This window comes from Oncorhynchus nerka, linkage group LG13, assembly GCF_034236695.1.
Source record: "Oncorhynchus nerka isolate Pitt River linkage group LG13, Oner_Uvic_2.0, whole genome shotgun sequence".
Classification (NCBI taxonomy): domain Eukaryota; kingdom Metazoa; phylum Chordata; class Actinopteri; order Salmoniformes; family Salmonidae; genus Oncorhynchus; species Oncorhynchus nerka.
Window position 1 is genome coordinate 85,349,624 of NC_088408.1, and position 25,698 is coordinate 85,375,321.

A 25,698-nucleotide genomic window follows, 5' to 3' on the forward strand; every position below is an offset into this window, starting at 1 on the left:
ACATACTTGAGCTACGGATCAAAAACCAACATCAACTGCCTTGGTTAAGGCAGTATTTTCATACTGCAGTCCATTGAAGGTCTGGAGAAAGAGACTAGTAGCCTCTGTTTTGGGTTGGACCCTGGTTGTGACCCCATTCAGAGAGTTTGGATATGCAAGAAACACATTTCTAATTCACACATGCATGAAATAGGACAAATATAAGCACTCGCCAAATTATCATAAATTATTTCTTATCTGTCATTGTATGGACACTCGGTGAAGCAGCAAAGCTCTCTACATGGACCCTATGTATAAAGGTGAGATTCCCACATTTAACATGTTTTTGGTGCGGATCGTGAATACAATACAAGAAATTTGCATTTTGCAGCGCAGATAATGGGTTTGACAGGATTAATTGAACAGGGCTCTGGGTATTTCCCTCATCAACACAACAAGTTATTGTCTGTTTTTTCATCCATAGGTGGTGCCCTGCACCAGAACCCCTTCCAGCCATGAGCTAAGCCTTCCCTATCCTAGGCATCCTGGGTAGGATGACGGCTGTGTGCCCCGCTGGGGTGAGACCTGCTGGGGCTACAGTGGGGTGCTCCAGGGGGTCTGGGGCTGGGGTTTTGACTGGGAGCACAGCGGGTCAGGACAAGAGATACGCGTGCTGGAGCCGCTTGGAGAGCTCGGACATCACTACAGATGACGAGGGGGTCCCTGGCCACCGCATCACCCCCCTGGAGAGGCTAAACCTGGACTTGTGCCAGGACGACAGGTAGGGCAAGGATGACAGGTAGGGCCAGGACGACAGGTAGGGCCAGGACGACCGGTAGGAGCAGGATGACAGGTAGGAGAAGGACGACAGGTAGGAGAAGAATGACAGGTAGGAGCAGGATGACAGGTAGGAGAAGGATGACAGGAGCAAGACAACGCTCTCTAAGAAAAAAACATGAAAGAAGATTAATTACCACAAGTATTATTATTCTGGATCATTTGTAAGGGCTGTTTATTTTATTAACAGGGTGGTCCGTGAGCTTACCTTGGGCCGGCGTATCAGCTTCTACAAGGTCCGTGGAGAGATCGGCTGTGGAAACTTTTCCCACGTCAAACTGGGGATCCACGCCCTCACAAAAGGTAAGGAAGACACCTGCCAGGCAGGAAACACATTAACTGATATTTAACATAACACACACAGCCTTGCTATACTGCAGATGCTCACCAAACCTTTGAATCTTTGAATTATGCATTCATGGACAATAAAAAAGTGAAAATATATATGTAGGCCGCCTGGCCAATCTTCACTAAATATGCTGGCTTGAGTTAAATATTTATTGGAAAACCCAGCTCCTCTGCTCCAGCAAAATCTCAAAGCGTAGTGATGACTGACAAGCTGTTTTCATCAATGAGCTAATAATACATTTCCCTGGATAGCTGTTTGCTATTGAGCCAGTGGTTTGCCACTGGGCACAGACATCATTTCAACATCTAGTTTTGATTTAGTTTTGGTTGATTGTCTACTAACATGTATTCAATGTGAAATCAACGAAAAAAATCTACGGATTTGGGTTAAAAAGTTTTTAAAAAACACTAAATTCCCTTACCTTGATGACTTTTTGGAATACAATCAGTTTTCCACATTGATTCCATGTCATAACATTGATTTTTTTAATGATGTGGAAACACTTGATTCAACCTGTTTTTGACCCAGTGGCCTGTAGTCTGAATCTGCCACAGAAAGACAGCCTGTCTTACTGTTGCCCTGGAAAATATGGATTGATTAGAGATCTTGTGTTTGCCTAGGGATGGATGGAATTCCTGCATGCTTCATCAAAGACTGAAGTGTGTTTTGTGTGTGTGCGTGTCACGACTTCCGCCGAAGTGAGTTCCTCTCCTTGTTCGGGCGGTGTTCGGTGGTCGACGTCACCGGTCTTCTAGCCATCACCGATCCACCTTTAATTTTCCATTTGTTTTCCAACACACCTGGTTTACATTCCCTCATTACTTGTCATGCATTTAACCCTCTGTTCCCCCCATGTCTGTGTGTGAAATTGTTTGTTATATAGTGCTTGTGCACTTTGACTGGATCGCGACGGGTTATTTTGTACCCATATTTTGTTGTTCTGTGTGCTGTTGGTTTTGCTTACTGCTCTGGTTATTGCCCAGTTCTGCTCTCCTGCGCCTGACTTTCCTGAAGCCAGTCACGCACCCCTTACAGAATTTCACACCCGAATATGGAGTCAGCAGGAGCTAACTACCCACAAAACCCAGGTGGCCAAGACCTACCTAAGTATGGTTCCCATTCAGAGACAACGATAGACAGCTGTCCCTGATTGGGAACCATACCCTGGCCTAACCAAAATAGAGAATAAAAGCCTCTCTATGGCCAGGGCGTGACAGTACCCCCCTCAAAGGTGCGGACTCCTGCCGCAAAACCTGACTCTCAAGGGGAGGGTCCGGGTGGGCCCTCTTTACGGCGGCGGCTCTGGTGAGGGACGGAGACCCTCGCAGCGGGCCCCGGACAGAAGGGCGACTCGGCTGCTCCGGACAGGAGGGCGACTCTGGCTGCTCCGGACAGGAGGGCGACTCTGGCTGCTCCGGACAGGAGGGCGACTCTGGCTGCTCCGGACAGGAGGGCGACTCTGGCTGCTCCGGACAGGAGGGCGACTCTGGCAGCTCCGGACAGGACACAGACACAGGACTCACCAGGCTGGGGAGACCTACTGGAGGCCTGGTCCGTGGAGGAGGCACAGGATAGACCGGGCTGTGGGGGAGCACTGGAGATCTGGTGCGTAGCCTTGTTACCACTCTTCCAGGCTGAATGCCCACTCTAGCCCGGCACGTGCAGGGAGCTGGAACAGGCCGCACTGGGATCTCCTGGCGAGCTGGGGAAACCGTGCCCAGAGTCGGTGCTGGATATCCTGGCCCGAAGAGACGCACTGGAGGTCTGGAGAGCAGGGCTGGCACCATCCGTCCTGGCTGGATCCTCACCCTAGCCCGGCAGATGCGGGGAGCTGGAATGTAGCGCACCGGGCTAAGAACGCGTACTGGAGATCTGTAGCGCCAAGCTGGCACAAGACGTGCAGGGCTGGGGAGGCGCACAGGAGGCCTGTTGCGTGGGGCTGGCACAGTCTTCACCAGACGGCTAGCACGCACCTCAGGACGAGTATGGAGAGCTGACTCAGGTGGCATCAAATCGAGGACACACTCCGTCGGGTGGATGTCGTGCCTCATGCACCAACATAGTAACTCTCTCATTACTCTCTCCTCCAATCTCCCCATCAACTCCTTCAATGTCTCTGCTTCGCTTCCTTCGCTCACCTCCAATTTCACCCTGGCTGGCTCTGGTTCCATCCTCGGCTCCGCCGACCGTCCCGTGTGTCCCCCCATTTCTTTTTATTGGGGCTGCCTCTCCTGGCCACTCTGCTTGGTCCTATGGTGGTGGGTAGTTCTGTAACGGCTGTTCGAAGAAGAGGACCAAGGTGCAGCATGGTACGTGTTCATGATTTTTAATAAAACTGAACACTAGAACAAAAAATAACAAAGCGGCACAAACAAAACAGTTCTGTCTGGTGCCGACACACAAAACAGAAAATAACTACCTACAAAACCCATGTGGGCAAGAGCTACCTAAGAATGGTTCCCAATCAGAGACAACGATAGACAGCTGTCCCTGATTGAGAACCATACCCCGCCAACAACAAAGAAATACAAAAACATAGAAAAAATAATATAGAATGCCCACCCTAGTCACACCCTGGCCTAACCAAAATAGAGAATAAAAGCCTCTCTATGGCCAGGGCATGACACAGTTCGACACATACAACAACACAGAGTTACACATGGAATAAACAAACATACAATCAATAATACAGTAGAAAATTATATATACAGCATGTGCAAATTAGGTAGGATAAGGGAGGTAAAGCAATAAATAGGCCATGGTGGCGAAGTAATTACAATATAGCAATTAAACACTGGAATGGTAGGATGTGCAAAGGGGCAAGATAAATGAAAAAATACAGTATGGGGATGAGGTAGTTTGGATGGGCTATTTACAGATGGGCTATGTACAGGTGCAGTGATCTGTGAGCTGCTCTGACAGCTGGTGCTTAAAGCTAATGAGGGAGGTAAGAGTCTCCAGCTTTAGTGATTTTTGCAGTTCATTCCAGTCATTGGTAGCAGAGAACTGGAAGGAGAGGCGGCCAAGGGAAGAATTGGATTTCGGGGTGACCAGAAGGATATACCTGCTGGAGCGTGTGCTACGGGTGGGTGCTGCTATGGTGACCCAGTGAGCTGAGATAAGGCGGGGCTTTACCTAGCAGAGACTTGTAGATGACCTGGAGCCAGTGGGTTTGGCGACGAGTATGAAGCGAGGGACATCCAACGAGAGCGTACAGGTTGCAGTGGTGGGTAGTATATGGGGCTTTGGTGACAAAACGGATGGCACTGTGATAGACTGCATCCAATTTGTTGAGTAGAGTGTTGGAGGCTATTTTGTAAATGACATCACCGAAGTCAAGGATCGGTAGGATGGTCAGTTTTACTAGGGTATGTTTGGCAGCATGAGTGAAGGATGCTTTGTGGCAAAATATGAAGCCGATTCTAGATTTAATTTTGGATTGGAGATGTTTAATGTGAGTCTGGAAGGAGAGTTTACAGTCTAACCAGACACCTAGGTATGTCAGAACCGTCCAGAGTAGTGATGCTGGACAGGCGTGCAGGTGCGGGCAGCGATGAATTGAAGAGCATGTATTTAGTTTTACTTGCATTTAAGAGCAGTTGGAGGCCACAGAATGAGAGTTGTATGGCATTGAAGCTTGTCTGGAGGATAGTTAACACAAGAAGTCCAAAGAAGGCCCAGAGGTAATCAGAATGGAGTCCTTTGCGTAGAGGTGGATCAAATAATCACCAGCAGCAAGAGCGACGTCATTGATGTATACAGAGCAAAGAGTCAGCCTGAGAATTGAACCCTGTGGCACCCTCAATGCTGATGGCAAATGCAACAGGGACAACCAGGCCACTTCAACCAGAGAAAAATCTGCAGATACTCTCCATTGCATAGGCTTGCTACTAGCTATGTTAATCAGGGTCTGAACATTTCCCAGGATATTGAACAACATTCCACATCAACTGAATATTGAATATAAACATTCCATTACCATAGTGACAGAATGAAACAGAAGTTTGGAAAGTTTCAGTCACTTATTTTTAAATTTTTTAAATTTAATTTAACCTTTAACTAGGCAAGTCAGTTAAGAACAAATTCTTATTTAGAATGCCGGCCTACCAAAAGGCAAAAGGCCTCCTGCGAGCACGGGCTGGGATTTTTTTAAATGATATAAATATAGGACAAAACACACATCACGACAAGAGAGACCGAAGAGAGCAACATAGCAAGGCAGCAACACATGACAACACAGCATTGTAGTAACACAACATGACAACAATATGGTATCAACACAACATGGTAGCAGCACAAACATGGTACAAACATTATTGGGCACAGACAACAGCACAAAGGACAAGAAGGTAAAGACAACAATACATCACGCAAAGCAGCCACAACTGTCAGTAAGTGTCCATGATTGAGTCTTTGAATGAGGAGATTGAAATAAAATGGTCCAGTTTGAATGTTTGTTGCAGGTCTTTCCAGTTGCTAGCTGCAGCGAACTGAAAAGATCAGCAGCCCAAGGTTGTGTGTGCTTTGGGGACCTTTGACAGAATGTGACTGGCAGCACAGGTGTTGTATGTGGATGATGAGCGCTGCAGTAGATATCTCAGATAGGGGGGAGTGAGGCCAAAGAGGGTTTTTTAAATAAGCATCAACCAGTGGGTCTTGCGTATACAGAGATGATTAGTTTACAGAGAAGTATAGAGTGCAGTGATGTATCCAATAAGGAGCATTGGTGGCAAATCTGATGGCCGAATGGTAAAGAACATCTTTCCGCACCCTTACCTGCCAATCTATAAATTATGTCTCCGTAATCTAGCATGGGTTGGATGGTCATCTGAATGGCGCCATTAGAAATGGTAGCCATTTTACTGGCGCCTAACCAATTGTGCTATTATGTGTTATTTTTTCGCGTTATTTGTAACTTATTTTGTACATAATGTTTCTGCCACCTTATTTTACAGCAAAAAAGAGCTTCTGGATATCAGGACAGTCATCACTCACCTCGGATTAGACAAAGATTTTTTCTTCAACAAGCAGGACGCATAGGATGTACTTCAGACACTCGACAAGGCCAAAATCCCTGAAATTGGCAAGAGAAAGAGACACAGGTATAGAGGACACAGGGCGGGGTGCCTCGTAAGGATCCGTCGATGGTGAGTGGGAAATCTGCCTTTACCATCAATATTACTTGCCAACGTACAATCATTGGACAATAAATTAGACGAGGTACGATCACGAATATGCTAACAACGGGACATCAAAAACTGTAATATTTTATGTTTCACCGAATCGTGGCTGAATGACGACATGGAAAACATTCAGCTAGCAGCACAGGCTAGACAGAACAGCACACTCTGGTAAGACGAGGGTTGGCTGTCTGTGCATATTTGTTAACAACAGCTGGTGCACAAAATCTAAGGAAGTCTCTAGATTTTGCTCGCATGAAGTAGAGTATGTCATGATAAGCTGTAGACCACGCTATTTGCCAAGAGTTTGCATAATTTTTTTGTTGATGGTTTTTTACTACCACAGATGGACGCTGGCACTAAGACGGCTCTGAGTCAGCTGTATAAGGAAATAAGCAAACAGGAAACTGCTCACCCAGAGGCGACGCTCCTAGTGGCCAGGGACTTTAATGCAGGGAAAATTAAATCAGTTTTACCTAATTAATTTCTATCAGTATGTTAAATGCACAACCAGAGGGAAAGAAATTCTAGATCACCTTTACTCCACACACAAAGACGTACTAAGCTCTCCCTCGCCCTCCATTTGGCATAATTCTATCCTCCTGATTCCTGCAAAAAATTAAAGCTGCAAGCACTAGTGACTCAGTCTATAAAAAAGTGATCAGATGAAGCAGATGCCAAACTACAGGACTGTTTTGCTAGCGCAGACTGGAATATGGTAAAGGATTTTTCCAATGGCATGGAGGAGTACACCACTCAGTCACTGGCTTTATCAATAAGTGCATCGAGGACGTTGTCCCCACAGTGACTGTACGTACATACCCCAACCAGAAGCCATGGACTACAGGGTAGAGGATAGAGGGTATAGCTGCCACTTTCAATGTGCGTCACTCTAACCTGGATGCTTATAAGAAATCCTGCTATACCCTCCGATGATCCATCAAACAGGCAAAGCGCCAATACTGGACTAAGATTGAATGGTACTACACCGGCTCCGACGCTTGTTGGATGTGGTAGGGCCTGCAAACTATTTCAGACTACAAAGGGAAGCACGGCCGTGAGCTGCCCAGTGACACGAGCCTAACAGATTAGTTAAATTACTTCTATGCTCGCTTCGAGGCAAGCAACACTGAGGCATGCATGAGAGCATCAGCTGTTCTGGACGACTGTGTGATCACGCTCTCAGACGTGAGTAAGACCTTTAAACAAGTCAACATTCACAAGGCCACTGGGCCAGACGTATAACCAGGACATGTGCTCCGGGCATGTGCTGACCAACTGGCAAGTGTCTTCACTGACATTTTCAACATGTCCCTGATTGAATCTGTAATACCAACATGCTTCAGGTAGACCACCATAGTCCCTGTGCCCAAGAGCACTAAGGTAACCTGCATGAATGACTACAGACCCGTAGCACTCACGTCCATAGCCATGAAGTGCTTTGAAAGGCAGGTAATTGCCCACATTAACACCATTATCCCAGAAACCCTAGACCCACTCCAGTTTGCATACCGCTCAAACAGATCCACAGATGATGCCATCTCTATTGCATTCCACACGGCCCTTTCCCACCTGGACAAAAGGAACACCTATGTGAGAATGCTATTCATTGACTACAGCTCAGTGTTCAACACTATAGTGCCCTCAAAGCTCAGCACTAAGCTAAGGATCCTGGGATTAAACACCTCCCTCTGCAACTGGATCCTGGACTTCCTGACGAGCCGCCCTCAGGTGGTGAGGGTAGGTAGCAACACATCTGCCACGCTGATCCTCAACACTGGAGCCCCTCAGGGGTGCGTGCTCAGTCCCCTCCTGTACTCCCTGTTCACCCACGACTGCATGGCCAGTCACGACTCCAACACCATCATTACGTTTGCGGACGACACAACAGTGGTAGGCCTGATCACCGACAACGACGAGACAGCCAATAGCGAGGAGGTCAGAGACCTGGCCGGGTGGTGCCAGAATAGCAACCTTTCCCTCAAAGTAATCAAGACAAAGGATATGATTGTGGACTACAGGAAAAGGAGGACCGAGCACGCCCCCATTCTTATTGACGGGACTGTAGTGGAGCAGGGTGAGAGCTTAAAGTTCCTTGGTGTCCACATTACCAACCAACTAGAATGGTCCAAACACACCAAGACAGTCGTGAAGAGGGCACAACAAAATATATTCCCCCTCAGGACACTGAAAAGATTTGGCATGGGTGCCCCTGCACATTGACTCTGTACCGGTACCACCTGTATATAGCCTCGCTATTGTTATTTTCACTGTCATTTAAACATTTGTTGTTGTTGTTGTCTTTACTTATCTATTGCTTGCGTAATACCTATTTTTTGCTTAAAAATTGCACTGTTGGTTAGGGCTTGTAAGTAAGCATTTCACTGTAAGGTCTACACCTGTTGTATTCTGCGCACGTGACAAATAAACTTTGATTTGATTTTATTGAATCTGGGTTAGTTTGGCAGCTGGGGTGAAAAAGGTGCGATTACAATAGAGGAAACCAAGTCTAGATATAACTTTAGCCTGCATCTTTGATATGTGCTGAGAGAAGGACACTGTACCATCTAGCCATACTCCCAAATACTTGTATGAGGTGACTACCTCAAGCTCTAAACCCTCAGAGGTAGTAATCACACCTGTGGGGAGAGGGGCATTCTTCTTACCAAACAATAGGACCTTTATTTTGGAGGTGTTCAGAACAAGGTTACGAGTAGAGAAAGCTAGTTGGACTCTAAGAAAGCTTTGTTGTAGTGCATTTAACACAATATCCGGAGAGGGGCCAGCTGAGTATAAGACTGTATCATCTGCATATAAATGGATGAAAGAGCTTCTTACTGCCTGAGCTATGTTGTTGATGTAAACTGAGAAGAGCGTGGGGCCTATGATTGAGCCTTAGGTTACTCCCTTGGTGACAGACAGTAGCTGAGACAGCAGATTTTCTGACTTTATACACGGCACTCTTTGAGAGACGTAGTCAGCAAACCAGGTGCTAACACCAATACTCCTTAGCCAGCCCACAAGAATGGAATGGTCTACCATATCAAAAGCTTTGGCCAAGTCAATAAAAATAGCAGCACAACATTGTTTAGAATCAAGGGCAATGGTGACATCATTGAGGACCTTTAAGGTTTCCATAACCTGAACGGAAACCAGATTGCACACCAGAGAGAATAATATAGACATCAAGAAAGCCAGTCAGTTGATTATTGACAAGTTTTTCCAACTCTTGATAAACAGGGCAAAATAGAAATAGGCCTATAACAGTTAGGATCAGCTTGATCTCCCCTATAAATTATTGATGAAGCATGGCTGCCTTCCAAGCAATGGGAACCTCCCCATAAAGGAGAGACAGGTTAAACAGTTCGGAGATAGGCTTGGAGATGATATTGGCAGCAACCTTAAAGAAGAAAGGGTCTAAACCATCTGACCCAGATGTTTTTTTAGGGTCAAGATTCAGGAGCTCCTTTAGCACCTCGAAGTCAGTGACTGCCTGCAGGGAGAAACTTTGTAGCGGGGCAGGGGAAAAATAGGGAGAAGCATCGGTTGATAGTCGCAGTAGAAGGGGTGGGAGATGAGGAAATGTTGGACAAGCAAGGAGGCATGGCTGAGTCAAATAGGAATCCTGACTTAATGAAGTGGTGATTAAAGAGCTTAGCAATGTGCTTCTTGTCAGTAACAACCACATCATCAACATTAAGAGACATGGGCAGCTGTGAGGAGGAGGGTTTATTCTCCAGGTCTTTAACCGTTTAACCGGATCAAGCTGATTCTATACCATTTTACAGAAGCCAGTTCATGAACGAAGGCTTTCTCATTCAAGTTTTTTAGCAAGCGTCTATAACAAATCAGGACAGGTCGTTTCACTGAGCAGCCATTACGAACACAGGCTAAAACAGTGAGCACTATGATCATTACAGAAAACACCAGACTGATATATATCAGGATTATTTGTGAGGATAACATCACAGGCTCCTGAGTGGTGCAGTGGTCAGAGGCACTGCATCTCAGTACATAGAGGTAGGTGTCACTACAGTACCTGGTTTGAATCCAGACTGTATCACATCGGGCAGCGCACACTTGGCCTGGGTTTGGCTGGGGTAGGCTGTCATTGTGAATAAGAATTAGTTCTTAACTGGCTTGCCTGGTTAAATCAAAAAAGGAGATTTATAATCTTTGGAGTTACATCTTGTGGGATTGGTAATAATCTGAGAAAGATTTTAGGGAGTCCCATTGCTCTAGGACTTGGTCAGGTGGTTTAAGCATGTCCCAGTTTAGGTTACCTAGCAGGACAAATTCAGACTTAGTGTAAGGGGCCAGGAGAGAGCTTAAGGCAGGTAGGGTACAGACCAGAGCTGATGGAGGACGATGGCACCCAGCAACATTCAACAAAGAGCTATTTGAAAGTTTAATGCTTAAAAAGAGAAAATCAAATTGTTTGAGGACAGACTTGGTGGAGATAACCAAGCACTGAAGCTGATCCTTGATAAAGATTGCCACCTTTGGAAGATCTGTCTTGCCGAAAAAGTTTATAACCAGAAAAGTTAAAATCAGTATTCAAAACACTCTACCACGTCTCAGTAATGACCAACACATCTGGATTGTAGCTGTGAACCCACACTTTCATTTGATGCATTTTTAGGTAATAAGCTTCTAGTGTTATAACATGGAGAAAACCCAGGTTTTTACGAGATCAAAAATCAGTGAAGCAGATATGATAACAAGTCAGAATTGGGGCTAGCAACAGTAGATGTGTTTATTTATGTTTGGCTTGAAATGTTATAGAATGGACATGTTTTATCAGCCACATAGCTTGCTAATGCATAGAGATATATAAATATGAAGTGTGTGTTGACATCCACAAAATATTGCACCGTTTTATCTATAGAGAATAAAACGCCATGAGCTAAAACAGGAATATCTCTTTATTTTTGCCTAACTCTTCTCTCAATGCCTGCCTTTTATTTCTACATTCTATGTTGACCTCAGGTATATAACAAAGGCTTAACGCTGACCCCAGGGAGAGTAGCTGTTGCATCAGGAACAGCTAACGGGAATCCTAATAAATAAATTAACATTTCCCTTTGTCCTCCATCAGACAAGGTGGCCATTAAAATCCTGGATAAGACCAAGCTGGACCAAAAGACCCAGAGGTTACTATCCAGAGAGATATCCAGCATGGAGAGACTGCAACACCCCAACATCATACGCCTTTACGAGGTGGGTCACACGCACGCACGCACACACACACACACACACAGACACACACACACACACACACAGCCTCCCAGGCCTTGTTAAACATCTATTACGGATAAGTAATGAGTTACACAAAGCATGGTCAGAAACTAATGTCATCAGTGCAGTGCACTTTTAAACAGAGTAGTGTAATTAAACAAAGTCATTAAACATGGTAATTCAGAAACTAATGTCATCAGTGCAGTGCACTTTTAAACAGAGTAGTGTAATTAAACAGAGTAGTGTCATTAAACAGAGTAGTGTAATTAAACAGAGTAGTGTCATTAAACAGAGTAGTGTAATTAAACAGAGTAGTGTCATTAAACAGAGTAGTGTCATTAAACAGAGTAGTGTCATTAAACAGAGTAGTGTAATTAAACAGAGTAGTGTCATTAAACAGAGTAGTGTCATTAAACAGAGTAGTGTCATTAAACAGAGTAGTGTCATTAAACAGAGTAGTGTCATTAAACAGAGTAGTGTAATTAAACAGAGTAGTGTCATTAAACAGAGTAGTGTAATTAAACAGAGTAGTGTCATTAAACAGAGTAAGTTAAACAGAGTAGTGTAATTAAACAGAGTAGTGTCATTAAACAGAGTAGTGTAATTAAACAGAGTAGTGTAATTAAACAGAGTAGTGTAATTAAACAGAGTAGTGTCATTAAACAGAGTAGTGTCATTAAACAGAGTAGTGTGTAATTAAACAGAGTAGTGTCATTAAACAGAGTAGTGTCATTAAACAGAGTAGTGTCATTAAACAGAGTAGTGTAATTAAACAGAGTAGTGTCATTAAACAGAGTAGTGTAATTAAACAGAGTAGTGTCATTAAACAGAGTAGTGTAATTAAACAGAGTAGTGTCATTAAACAGAGTAGTGTAATTAAACAGAGTAGTGTAATTAAACAGAGTAGTGTCATTAAACAGAGTAGTGTCATTAAACAGAGTAGTGTCATTAAACAGAGTAGTGTCATTAAACAGTAGTGTAGTGTAATTCATTAAACAGAGTAGTGTAATTAAACAGAGTAGTGTAATTAAACAGAGTAGTGTCATTAAACAGAGTAGTGTAATTAAACATTAAACAGAGTAGTGTAATTAAACAGAGTAGTGTAATTAAACAGAGTAGTGTCATTAAACAGAGTAGTGTAATTAAACAGAGTAGTGTCATTAAACAGAGTAGTGTCATTAAACAGAGTAGTGTAATTAAACATTAAACAGAGTAGTGTCATTAAACAGAGTAGTGTAATTAAACAGAGTAGTGTAATTAAACAGAGTAGTGTCATTAAACAGAGTAGTGTCATTAAACAGAGTAGTGTAATTAAACAGAGTAGTGTCATTAAACAGAGTAGTGTAATTAAACAGAGTAGTGTAATTAAACAGAGTAGTGTCATTAAACAGAGTAGTGTCATTAAACAGAGTAGTGTCATTAAACAGAGTAGTGTCATTAAACAGAGTAGTGTCATTAAACAGAGTAGTGTAATTAAACAGAGTAGTGTCATTAAACAGAGTAGTGTCATTAAACAGAGTAGTGTCATTAAACAGAGTAGTGTAATTAAACAGAGTAGTGTCATTAAACAGAGTAGTGTAATTAAACAGAGTAGTGTCATTAAACAGAGTAGTGTAATTAAACAGAGTAGTGTCATTAAACAGAGTAGTGTCATTAAACAGAGTAGTGTAATTAAACAGAGTAGTGTCATTAAACAGAGTAGTGTCATTAAACAGAGTAATTAAACAGAGTGTCATTAGTGTCATTAAACAGTAGTGTCATTAGTGTAATTAAACAGAGTGTAATTAGTGTAATTAAACAGAGTAGTGTCATTAAACAGAGTAGTGTCATTAAACAGAGTAGTGTCATTAAAGTAGTGTAATTAAACAGAGTAGTGAGTAGTGTCATTAAACAGAGTAGTGTCATTAAACAGAGTAGTGTAATTAAACAGAGTAGTGTAATTAAACAGAGTAGTGTCATTAAACAGAGTAGTGTAATTAAACAGAGTAGTGTCATTAAACAGAGTAGTGTAATTAAACAGAGTAGTGTAATTAAACAGAGTAGTGTAATTAAACAGAGTAGTGTCATTAAACAGAGTAGTGTCATTAAACAGAGTAGTGTAATTAAACAGAGTAGTGTCATTAAACAGAGTAGTGTAATTAAACAGAGTAGTGTCATTAAACAGAGTAGTGTAATTAAACAGAGTAGTGTAATTAAACAGAGTAGTGTCATTAAACAGAGTAGTGTCATTAAACAGAGTAGTGTAATTAAACAGAGTAGTGTAATTGTAATTAAACAGAGTAGTGTCATTAAACAGAGTAGTGTAATTAAACAGAGTAGTGTCATTAAACAGAGTAGTGTCATTAAACAGAGTAGTGTCATTAAACAGAGTAGTGTCATTAAACAGAGTAGTGTCATTAAACAGAGTAGTGTAATTAAACAGAGTAGTGTGTAATTAAACAGAGTAGTGTCATTAAACAGAGTAGTGTCATTAAACAGAGTAGTGTCATTAAACAGAGTAGTAATTGTAATTAAACAGAGTAGTGTAATTAAACAGAGTAGTGTCATTAAACAGAGTAGTGTCATTAAACAGAGTAGTGTAATTAAACAGAGTAGTGTAATTAAACAGAGTAGTGTAATTAAACAGAGTAGTAGTGTCATTAAACAGAGTAGTGTCATTAAACAGAGTAGTGTCATTAAACAGAGTAGTGTAATTAAACAGAGTAGTGTCATTAAACAGAGTAGTGTCATTAAACAGAGTAGTGTAATTAAACAGAGTAGTGTAATTAAACAGAGTAGTGTCATTAAACAGAGTAGTGTAATTAAACAGAGTAGTGTCATTAAACAGAGTAGTGTCATTAAACAGAGTAGTGTAATTAAACAGAGTAGTGTCATTAAACAGAGTAGTGTCATTAAACAGAGTAGTGTCATTAAACAGAGTAGTGTAATTAAACAGAGTAGTGTAATTAAACAGAGTAGTGTCATTAAACAGAGTAGTGTAATTAAACAGAGTAGTGTCATTAAACAGAGTAGTGTAATTAAACAGAGTAGTGTAATTAAACAGAGTAGTGTAATTATCAGTAGATGCCTTGACCATCCTCTCTGTTTCTTCCTGGTGGGTGGCAGGTGGTGGAGACATTGTCACGGTTACATCTGGTGATGGAGTATGCAGGCGGAGGCGAGCTCTACACCAAGATCAGCTCAGAGGGGAAACTGTCCGACATAGACAGCAAGATCGTTTTCTCTCAGATCCTCTCAGCTGTCAAACACATGGTATTTTTCTGGCCCAGGGCTACAGTCCTGCTCACATACGCTTTAATATAGCTTATTATGTGTCCATACTGTATGTGTTTGAGTCAGTAATATCACAAGGTTTCCCAAACAAATGTTATGCTGGGGTCATAAGAACAATTCAGACTCCGCAACCGTAGATGAAAAGTGCTTAAAAACATTGTCTATTTTCTGTGGTGCAACATTGAATGCAGTGCAGGCTGCTGAGGGGAGATCGGCTCATGATAATGGCTGGAACGGCGCAAATGGTAAAGCATCAAACACCTGGAAACCACATGTTTGATACCATTCCACTGATTACGCTCCAGTTATTACCACAAACCTGTTGTCACGACTTCCACCGAAGTCGGTTCCTCTCCTTGTTCGTGCAGTGTTTGGCGGTCGGCGTCACCGGTCTTCTAGCCATCATCAATCCACTTTTAATTTTCCATTTGTTTTGTCTTGTTTTCCTACACACCTGGTTTTCATTTCCCTCATTAATTGTTGTGTATTTGACCCTCTGTTCCCCCCATGTCTTTGTGTGGAATTTTTTGTTGTAAGTGCTTATGCACATGTTTCCTGGTGGGCATCGAGTTTTGTACCCATGTTATCTATTTCTTCATGCCGTTGGTTTTGCGATTAAACTGCTCCGGCTATTACCTAGTTCTGCTCTCCTGCGTCTGACTTCCCTGCCACCGGTTACGCACCCCTTACACCTGTTCTCCCAAATTAAGGTGCCACCAACCTCCTGTGATTGAATGTAATTTAAAGAGTCTGAGATGTATTTACAGTATATACTGGTGTATTAACCAGATACATCTTTGACCTGCCCCACAGCATGACAACAGCATCATCCACCGTGACTTGAAAGCAGAGAACGTCTTCTACACCTGCAGCACCTGTGTCAAGGTGGGAGACTTCGGATTCAGCACGCTAAGCCGCCGCGACGAGACTCTCAACACCTTCTGCGGCTCCCCGCCCTACGCCGCGCCAGAGCTCTTCCGGGACGAACACTATCTGGGCATCTTCGTAGACATCTGGGCCCTGGGCGTCATGCTGTTCTTCATGGTGACAGGAAGCATGCCCTTCAGGGCGGACACGGTTGCCAAGTTGAAGCGCTGTATCCTGGAGGGGGCCTATGTGCTGCCCTCCTGGATACTGGAGCCCTGCCAGAGGCTGATCAGAGGCATCCTCCAGCCTCAGCCCTCAGATCGCTGCAGTGTAGAGCAGATAATGGGCTGTGAGTGGCTGCTGAGTGTAGACTTCCCTCGGGCCATGGAGCCCTTTAAACTGGACCCGTCCTATCTGGCCGAGAGCACACCTTCAGAGTTGGAGGAGGATGAGGCTGAGGTGAGGGGGGCACTGGAGACACTAGGGATCACCACGGAGCATATCTTGAATAATCAGGGGAAGGACTGTAGGAGTTCTATAACAGGTGTTTATAGGATTCTGTTGCACCGTGCGCACAAGAGGCAGGCAGTAGAGAGCATGACTGCGGTTACGCATGTTGTCGGGGCCAGAGTGAGTAAAAAGGACCGGCTAAAGGCGTACCGCAGCTTACGGCACACCTCCAAGCTCTGTGTGATTCTGTGATGAAAAGCCTTTACTCCTATAGTTGAACTTTATTGTATTTTTTGTCAAACGATTACAATGTATGTTACTGTGAATGAGGAATGAGATGGTGAATTTTAAATCCGTTTGATTTCTGCCTTGAATGTTGATCGGCAAAACATTAATCGCAGATACGCTAAGAAAAAAAAGGAAAAAAGAAAGAAAAAGTTTTAAAGTTGAGATTCAAGTGAGTATTTGTCTTTGTGAGAATATACTTTAGCCTGGTTTCCAGTCTTTCCCTAATTTGTCTCACCAGAAAAGGCAAACATGTAACATATGATTATCCAGCAGACATTTTTCTCCAAAGGAACCTGGGCGATTCCAGCATTATGTTCATAATACTTGCTCACAAAATCACAACTTAAATGTCTCACAGAATGGACAAACTAAATATAAATACGATTTTGATGTGTGTGTCTATATACCCACCAGGGGGAATGTATTCCCCCAGAAATTGACTTCTAAATATTAGCATGTTGGAGAAATAAAGCAAATAAGAAGTGTTCTGGATGTTACATGAAATGCACAACCCACTGGGTACAGACATCAATTCAACATTTATTCCATGTTGGTTCAAAACCATTTCTTTGAAATGATGTGGAAACAACATTGATTCAACCAGTGTGTGCCCAGTGGTAAGCTTCTTGGAAAGATTAAACACATTAGCAAAATTCTGTGAGTTTGTAAGTCTTAGGTCAAAACATGGATGGCCATTTTGAAGGAAAGGTTTGGCTGAACATAAAAACAATCATTTTTAAAAGATTGCAATTTTCATGATTACCTTAGGGTGGAAAACTTATCATTATGGATGTTACAGATTCTGAAGTAGTTGTTGTGCCAAGATGGCGTAGCAGTCGGACGTGTGTTTTGTCTTGTCCCGTCCTGTATAGTGTAAATATAGTTTTTTTTTTTTCCTCTTTTTTTTTCCGTATATATTTCGTACATATTTTAATCTCACTTCCCAACCACAGGCTGAATATACTCTCCTGCAACCCGCATCACCCAATGTGGTACGGATCTGCTTTTTCTATGCTTTAGAATCGGAACCCTCATCAGAAGCTAGCCGCTAACTAGCTACTAGCTAGCCACTGCTAGCGGTCTTCAACGCTAACTAGGACACCAGCGCGACATCTACCCAAAGCATATCAGACTGCTTTTTCTCTACCACATCTCCGGATTCCTACCGCAAGCTCTGAAGCTTTATACCGGATCATCGTAAATAGCTAGCTGCAATCCGAGTGGCTACTCCTGGCTAACGTCTCTGTCCCAGAGCAAGCACCAGTTAGCCTGGAGCTAGCCTCGAGCTAAGCCCATCTCCCGACTACCCGAAGAGGTCCAAAAATACCTAATTTGCCAATTGGCCTGGACCCTCTACTGACCCTCTACTGCCGACACGGAGCCCCGCCGATCCATCACGACTGGTCCGCCGACATAATCGTCCGAGGGGTTTCAACAGGCTTTTCCGCTGCGACATCGCCAAAGATCCATCTGCTGGCCAAGGCCCGCGAGCTTTCTGAATCGCTGTATCTCCAGCTCACCGCATGAAGAGGAATAAATAAACAGACTCACCCCATCGCGACGTCCCCCAAAGGTTAACTCTCTAGCCCTCGCTATCTCCCTGCTTGCTAATTCGGCCTGCTAACGGCTAGCTTGTCAAGCTCCGGTCCGCTAACTGCTACCTTGTCTAGCTCGGGCCTACGAACTGTTAGCTTGTTAGCACAGGCCTGCTAACCGTCTGTACCACCGCGTCCCAATCACTCTCTGACCCCATTTACTTTCTATCTCTTTTGATTTTTAATTTGTTTATACCTTCCGGAAACCTGCCTCACCCAATGTGATACGGAATCGCTATTACTTTTACTCTTATTTTTATTTTTATGACACACTCAAGAACCTCCAGACGCTAACCAGCTAACTAGCTACAAGCTAGTTAGTCATTGTTAGTTTAAAAAAAAAAAAAAAAAAAAAAAAAAAAAAACCTGGATAACACTCGCCAGCCCCCCTGCCCATCCACCGCTGCCCCCTGGACACTGATCTCTTGGCTACATAGCTGACGCACGCTGGACTGTCCATTAATCACGGTACTCCTTTCTGCTTGTTTGTCTTACCTGTCGGCCCCGTTGCCTAGTCAACGCCATTTTACCTGCTGTTTGTTGTGCTAGCGGATTAGCCTCGCCTACTGTTTTTAGCTAGCTTTCCAAATTCAACATCTGTGATTACTGTATGCCTCGCTGTATGTCTCTCTCAGATGTCAATATGCCTTGTATACTGTTGTTCAGGTTAGTTATAATTGTTTTAGTTCACAATGGAGCCCCTAGACCCACTCTGCATACCCCTGTTACCTCCTTTGTCCCACCTCCCACACATGCGGTGACCTCACCCATTACAACCAGCATGTCCAGAGACAGGTTGTGTCTCATCATCACCCAGTGCCTGGGCTTACCTCCGCTGTACCCGCACCCCACCATACCCCTGTCTGTGCATTATGCCCTGAATATATTCTACCATGCCCAGAAACCTGCTCCTCTTATCCTCTGCCCCCAACGCTCTAGGCGACCAGTTTTGATAGCCTTTAGCCGCACCCTCATACTACTCCTTCTCTGTTCCGCGGGTGATGTGGAGGTAAACCCAGGCCCTGCATGTCCCCAGGTACCCTCATTTGTTGACTTCTGTGATCGAAAAAGCCTTGGTTTTATGCATGTCAACATCAGAAGCCTCCTCCCTAAGTTTGTTTTACTCACTGCTTTAGCACACTCTGCTAACCCTGATGTCCTTGCCGTGTCTGAATCCTGGCTCAGGAAGGCCACCAAAAATTCAGAGATTTCCATACCCAACTATAACATCTTCCGTCAAGATAGAACTACCAAAGGGGGCGGAGTTGCAGTCTACTGCAGAGATAGCCTGCAAAGTAACGTCATACTTTCCAGGTCCATACCCAAACAGTTCGAACTACTAATTTTGAAAATTACCCTCTCCAGAAATAAGTCTCTCACTGTTGCCGCCTGCTACCGGCCACCCTCAGCTCCCAGCTGTGCCCTGGACACCATTTGTGAATTGATCGCCCCCATCTAGCTTCAGAGTTTGTTCTGTTAGGTGACCTAAACTGGGATATGCTTAACACCCCGGCAGTCCTACAATGTAAGCTAGATGCCCTCAATCTCACTCAAATCATCAAGGAACCCACCAGGTACAACCCTAACTCTGTAAACAAGGGCACCCTCATAGACGTCATCCTGACCAACTGGCCCTCCAAATACACCTCCGCTGTCTTCAACCAGGATCTCAGCGATCACTGCCTCATTGCCTGTATCCGCCACGGAGCCGCAGTCAAACGACCACCCCTCATCACTGTCAAACGCTCCCTAAAACACTTCTGTGAGCAGGCCTTTCTAATCGACCTGGCCGGGTATCCTGGAAGGACATTGACCTCATCCCGTCAGTTGAGGATGCCTGGTCATTCTTTAAAAGTAACTTCCTCACCATTTTAGATAAGCATGCTCCGTTCAAAAAATGCAGAACCAAGAACAGATACAGCCCTTGGTTCACTCCAGACCTGACTGCCCTCGACCAGCACAAAAACATCCTGTGGCGGACTGCAATAGCATCGAATAGCCCCGTGATATGCAACTGTTCAGGGAAGTCAGGAACCAATACACGCAGTCAGTCAGGAAAGCTAAGGCCAGCTTCTTCAGGCAGAAGTTTGCATCCTGTAGCTCCAACTCCAAAAAGTTCTGGGACACTGTGAAGTCCATGGAGAACAAGAGTACCTCCTCCCAGCTGCCCACTGCACTGAGGCTAGGTAACACGGTCTCCACCGATAAATCCACGATTATCGAAAGCTTCAATAAGCACTTCTCAACGGCTGGCCATGCCTTCCGCCTGGCTACTCCAACCTCGGCCAACAGCTCCGCCCCCCGCAGCTCCTCGCCCAAGCCTCTCCAGGTTCTCCTTTACCCAAATCCAGATAGCAGATGTTCTGAAAGAGCTGCAAAACCTAGACCCGTACAAATCAGCTGGGCTTGACAATCTGGACCCTCTATTTCTGAAACTATCTGCCGCCATTATCGCAACCCCTATTACCAGCCTGTTCAACCTCTCTTTCATATCGTCTGAGATCCCCAAGGATTGGAAAGCTGCCGCAGTCATCCCCCTCTTCAAAGGGGGAGACACCCTGGACCCAAACTGCTATAGACCTATATCCATCCTGCCCTGCCTATCTAAGGTCTTCGAAAGCCAAGTCAACAAACAGGTCACTGACCATCTCGAATCCCACCGTACCTTCTCCGCTGTGCAATCTGGTTTCCGAGCCGGTCACGGGTGCACCTCAGCCACGCTCAAGGTACTAAACGATATCATAACCGCTATCGATAAAAGACAGTACTGTGCAGCCGTCTTCATCGACCTCGCCAAGGCTTTCGACTCTGTCAATCACCATATTCTTATCGGCAGACTCAGTAGCCTCGGTTTCTCGGATGACTGCCTTGCCTGGTTCACCAATTACTTTGCAGACAGAGTTCAGTGTGTCAAATCGGAGGGCATGCTGTCCGGTCCTCTGGCAGTCTCTATGGGGTGCCACAGGGTTCAATTCTCGGGCCGACTCTTTTCTCTGTATATATCAATGATGTTGCTCTTGCTGCGGGCGATTCCCTGATCCACCTCTACGCAGACGACACCATTCTATATACTTTCGGCCCGTCATTGGACACTGTGCTATCTAACCTCCAAACGAGCTTCAATGCCATACAGCACTCCTTCCGTGGCCTCCAACTGCTCTTAAACGCGAGTAAAACCAAATGCATGCTTTTCAACCGATCGCTGCCTGCACCCGCATGCCCGACTAGCATCACCACCCTGGATGGTTCCGACCTTGAATATGTGGACATCTATAAGTACCTAGGTGTCTGGCTAGACTGCAAACTCTCCTTCCAGACTCACATCAAACATCTCCAATCGAAAATCAAATCAAGAGTCGGCTTTCTATTCCGCAACAAAGCCTCCTTCACTCACGCCGCCAAGCTTACCCTAGTAAAACTGACTATCCTACCGATCCTCGATTTCGGCGATGTCATCTACAAAATGGCTTCCAACACTCTACTCAGCAAACTGGATGCAGTCTATCATAGTGCCATCCGTTTTGTCACCAAAGCACCTTATACCACCCACCACTGCGACTTGTATGCTCTAGTCGGCTGGCCCTCGCTACATATTCGTCGCCAGACCCACTGGCTCCAGGTCATCTACAAGTCCATGCTAGGTAAAGCTCCCCCCTATCTCAGTTCACTGGTCACGATGGCAACACCCATCCGTAGCACACGCTCCAGCAGGTGTATCTCACTGATCATCCCTAAAGCCAACACCTCATTTGGCCGCCTTTCGTTCCAGTACTCTGCTGCCTGTGACTGGAATGAACTGCAAAAATCGCTGAAGTTGGAGACTTTTATCTCCCTCACCAACTTCAAACATCAGCTATCCGAGCAGCTAACCGATCGCTGCAGCTGTACATAGTCTATTGGTAAATAGCCCACCCATTTTCACCTACCTCATCCCCATACTGTTTTTATACTGTTTTTTTATTTTATTTATTTATTTACTTTTCTGCTCTTTTGCACACCAATATCTCTACCTGTACATGACCATCTGATCATTTATCACCCCAGTGTTAATCTGCAAAATTGTATTATTCGCCTACCTCCTCATGCCTTTTGCACACATTGTATATAGACTGCCCATTTTTTTTCTACTGTGTTATTGACTTGTTAATTGCTTACTCCATGTGTAACTCTGTGTTGTCTGTTCACACTGCTATGCTTTATCTTGGCCAGGTCGCAGTTGCAAATGAGAACTTGTTCTCAACTAGCCTACCTGGTTAAATAAAGGTGAAATAAAAAAATAAAAAAATAAAAGTAGACATTCAAATCTTAAAGATTTCTTGATCGAAATCTATCCCAACACATTTGATGTCATTTGGAATGTTTTTAAAATGTCAGCAGAAGGCATAGTACATTGGGATTGCATAATTACAGGTAGCTTGAATAGTATAGGCAGCACCACACCCTAAAGGTAATTATTTTAAGGTAGTTTAAAATAATTACCTTTCTGGTAATTGTGTAACAAATCAAAATATATTTTATATTTGAGATTCTTCAAAGTAGTCGCCATTTGCCTTGATGACTGCTTTGCACACTCTTGGCATTCTCTCAACTTGCTTCATGAGGAATGCATTTCAATTAACAGCTGTGCCTTGTTTAAAGTTAATTTGTGGAATATCTTTCCTTCTTAATTAATAATGTGTTTGAGCCAATCAGTTGTGTTGTGAGAAGGTAGAGGTGGTATACAGAAGATAGCCCTATTTGGTAAAAGACCAAGTCCATTATGGCAAGAACAGCTCAAATAAGCAAAGAGAAACGACCGTCCATTATTACTTTAAGACATGAAGGTCAGTCAATCTGGGAAATGTCAAAAACTTAGAAAGTTTTTTCAAGTGCAGTCTCAAAAACCATCAAGCGCTATGATGAAACTGGTTCTCATGAGGACCACCACAGAAAAGGAAGACCCAGAGTTACCTCTGCTGCAGAGGATACGTTCATTAGAGTTACTAGCCTCAGAAAATGCAGCCCAACTAAATGCTTCACCGAGTTCAAGTAACAGACACATCTCAACATCAACTGTTCAGAGGATACTGCATGAATCAGGCCTTCATGCTTGAATTGATGCAAAGAAACCACTACTAAAGGACACCAATAATAAGAAGAGACTTGCTTAGGCCAAGAAACACGTGCAATGGACATTAGACTGGTGGAAATATGTCCTTTCATCTGATGAGTCAAAATTTGAGAGTTTTGGTTCTAGCCGCCGTGTCTTTCTGAGTAGGTGAACGGATGATCTCTGCGTGTGTGGTTCCCACCGTGAAGCATGGAGGAGGAGGTGTTATGATGTGGGGGTGCTTTGCTGGTGACACTGTCATGATTTTTTTTAGAATTCAAGGCACACTTAACCAGCATGGCTACCACAGCATTCTGTAGCGATACACCATCCTATCTGGTTTGCGCTTAGTGGGACTATCATTTGTTTTTCTACAGGACAATGACCCAACACACCTCCAGGCTGAGTAAGGGTTATTTGACCAAGAAGGAGCGTGATGGAATGCTGCATCAGACGACCTGGCCTCCACAATCACCCGACCTCAACCCAATTGAGATGGTTTAGGATGAGTTGGACCACAGAGTGAATGAAAAACAGCCAACAAGTGCTCAGCATATGTGGGAACTCCTTCAAGACTTTTAGAAAAGCATTCCAGGTGAAGCTGGTTGAGAGAATGCCAAGAGTGTGCAAAGCTGTCAACAAGGCTACATTGAAGAATTTCAAATATAAAATATATTTGGATTTGTTTAAACACTTTTTTGGTTACTACGTGATTCCATATGTGTCCAAACTTTTGACTGGTACTATATATATATATATATATATATACACACACACTACTGGTCAAAAGTTTTAGAACACCTACATTAGGTTATTACCTAATTCCATATGTGTTATTTCATAGTTTTGATGTCTTCACTATTATTCAACAATGTAGAAAATAGTAAAAATAAAGAAAATCCCTAGAATGAGTTGGTGTTTTTGACCGGTAGTGCATATCAAAAGTAACCTTTACCAGTTGAATGTAGAATATTTTCTGAAATATTGCAATACAATATGCAAATGTAACAATATACATGTGCCAATCGACTTTTCTGAACACTTGATAAAGTCAGTATTTTTGGGTGACTTTCATTTGAAAAAGACACTTCAAGACTATTCATAGATTTTTGCTAAATACTTCTCATCTTTCTATCTAGAAAACAGTACTGAAATGTATGAGAAATGCACTTTAGAATGTATTTTCAGAGAGAATCTTAGCTAGAACACATCATTTTCAAGATAATTTTCGACAACACTTGCTTCAGTAAAAATCTGAAGAATACATCTTAGAACAAGCACACAAAATGTGGGATATGCACAAGCTTCTGAAGCTAAGACAATGTACATCAAGATTCATCATATCCACAACAGTTACGTATATCACATAATGCTAAAAAAAGGATACTGACAATGATGCAGCAATCAACCCCATAAATCTGATGCTGCAATTTCATAAATATATATTTTTACTTAACTAGGCAAGTCAGTTAAGAACCAACTCTTATTAGCTACAATGACAGCCTACCCCAGCCAAACCCAGATTCACAATCACAGACAGATGTCATACAGCCTGGATTTGAATCAGTGACGGTAGTTACACCTCTTACACTGAGATACAGTGCCTAAGACCACTGCGCCAATCGGTTAACTACATGAAGTGACTGAGCCTTGGTAACCCAGATGTAGCATTGTTGAATGCAGAGAGTCCAAGCTAATGAGAATGAAGAATGTGATGATTTCTTTCTTGAATGTTCTATTGCACTTTTCCATGCCTTTGTTTTTCTATCCAGTTACATTAAGCCAGCACCATGAGTCAATAGAAAATGTGATCTTCTATTTCATAAATGCATGTCAATATAATGCTTTGCACTCATCTTCCAGGAATCATGATATAGCCTGAGTGCCGGTCTGTTTGCGCTAAAATGCTTTGGCTTGACGATGAATAATGTAGTTGCCAAGAGCACAAACAGATCTGGGACCAGGCTAGAGAACTCCAGGTCAATTGTTGAAATTAACACATTGGCCTATTGGCCTGGTTGGGTTGAAAATTACTTCGTACACCATACCTGTCAACTCCAAGGATTAGATTTTTTGATTGTCATTACGCCATATTGTTGCCCAATATGTGTTGTTAAAATATTAAATACAATTATGAAATGCTACGTTTGTTCTCTTGTAATGTTTTGATAAACTTTACTTGTGTTTTTTACTAAACTTTTTGTAAAGTTCCTCTGGGGTTAATGGGTTTATATTATGGAAAATAAAGATGCTGAACGTACCGAGATAAGAAACGACCCTTGTCTTACTTTCACTTTAATAACCACAACAGGCCTTAGTCGAATTATGTCGGCTGTAACCTGTGAATGAAACTGAGGAGGACATGAAGCGTAAGCCTAATTTGTATGCCCTCTTCACACATTTCAATATTTTCTGAAGAAACTAAAATGTCGAACATGAGAAATGGCATTGTGTCATATCAACATCAAATTCATGAGCAGCACACACCATACTACATTTCCCATAAGGACAAGGGCGAAATTTTACACACGCTAATTTGTCTTTACTGATGAC

The 25,698-nt window shown here is 43.4% G+C and overlaps 1 protein-coding gene across 1 annotated transcript; it reads left to right on the forward strand.

The window, feature by feature from the left end:
- The first annotated feature begins 533 nt into the window (after positions 1 to 533).
- Positions 534 to 16,547, forward strand: LOC115140310 (serine/threonine-protein kinase NIM1-like). Its single transcript, XM_029678626.2, has 5 exons — positions 534 to 760; positions 1,007 to 1,119; positions 11,444 to 11,565; positions 14,689 to 14,835; positions 15,670 to 16,547. The coding sequence occupies exons 1-5, from the start codon at positions 534 to 536 to the stop codon at positions 16,423 to 16,425; spliced, it is 1,365 nt and encodes a 454-aa protein (XP_029534486.1). The 3' UTR covers positions 16,426 to 16,547.
- Positions 16,548 to 25,698: the final 9,151 nt, after the last annotated feature.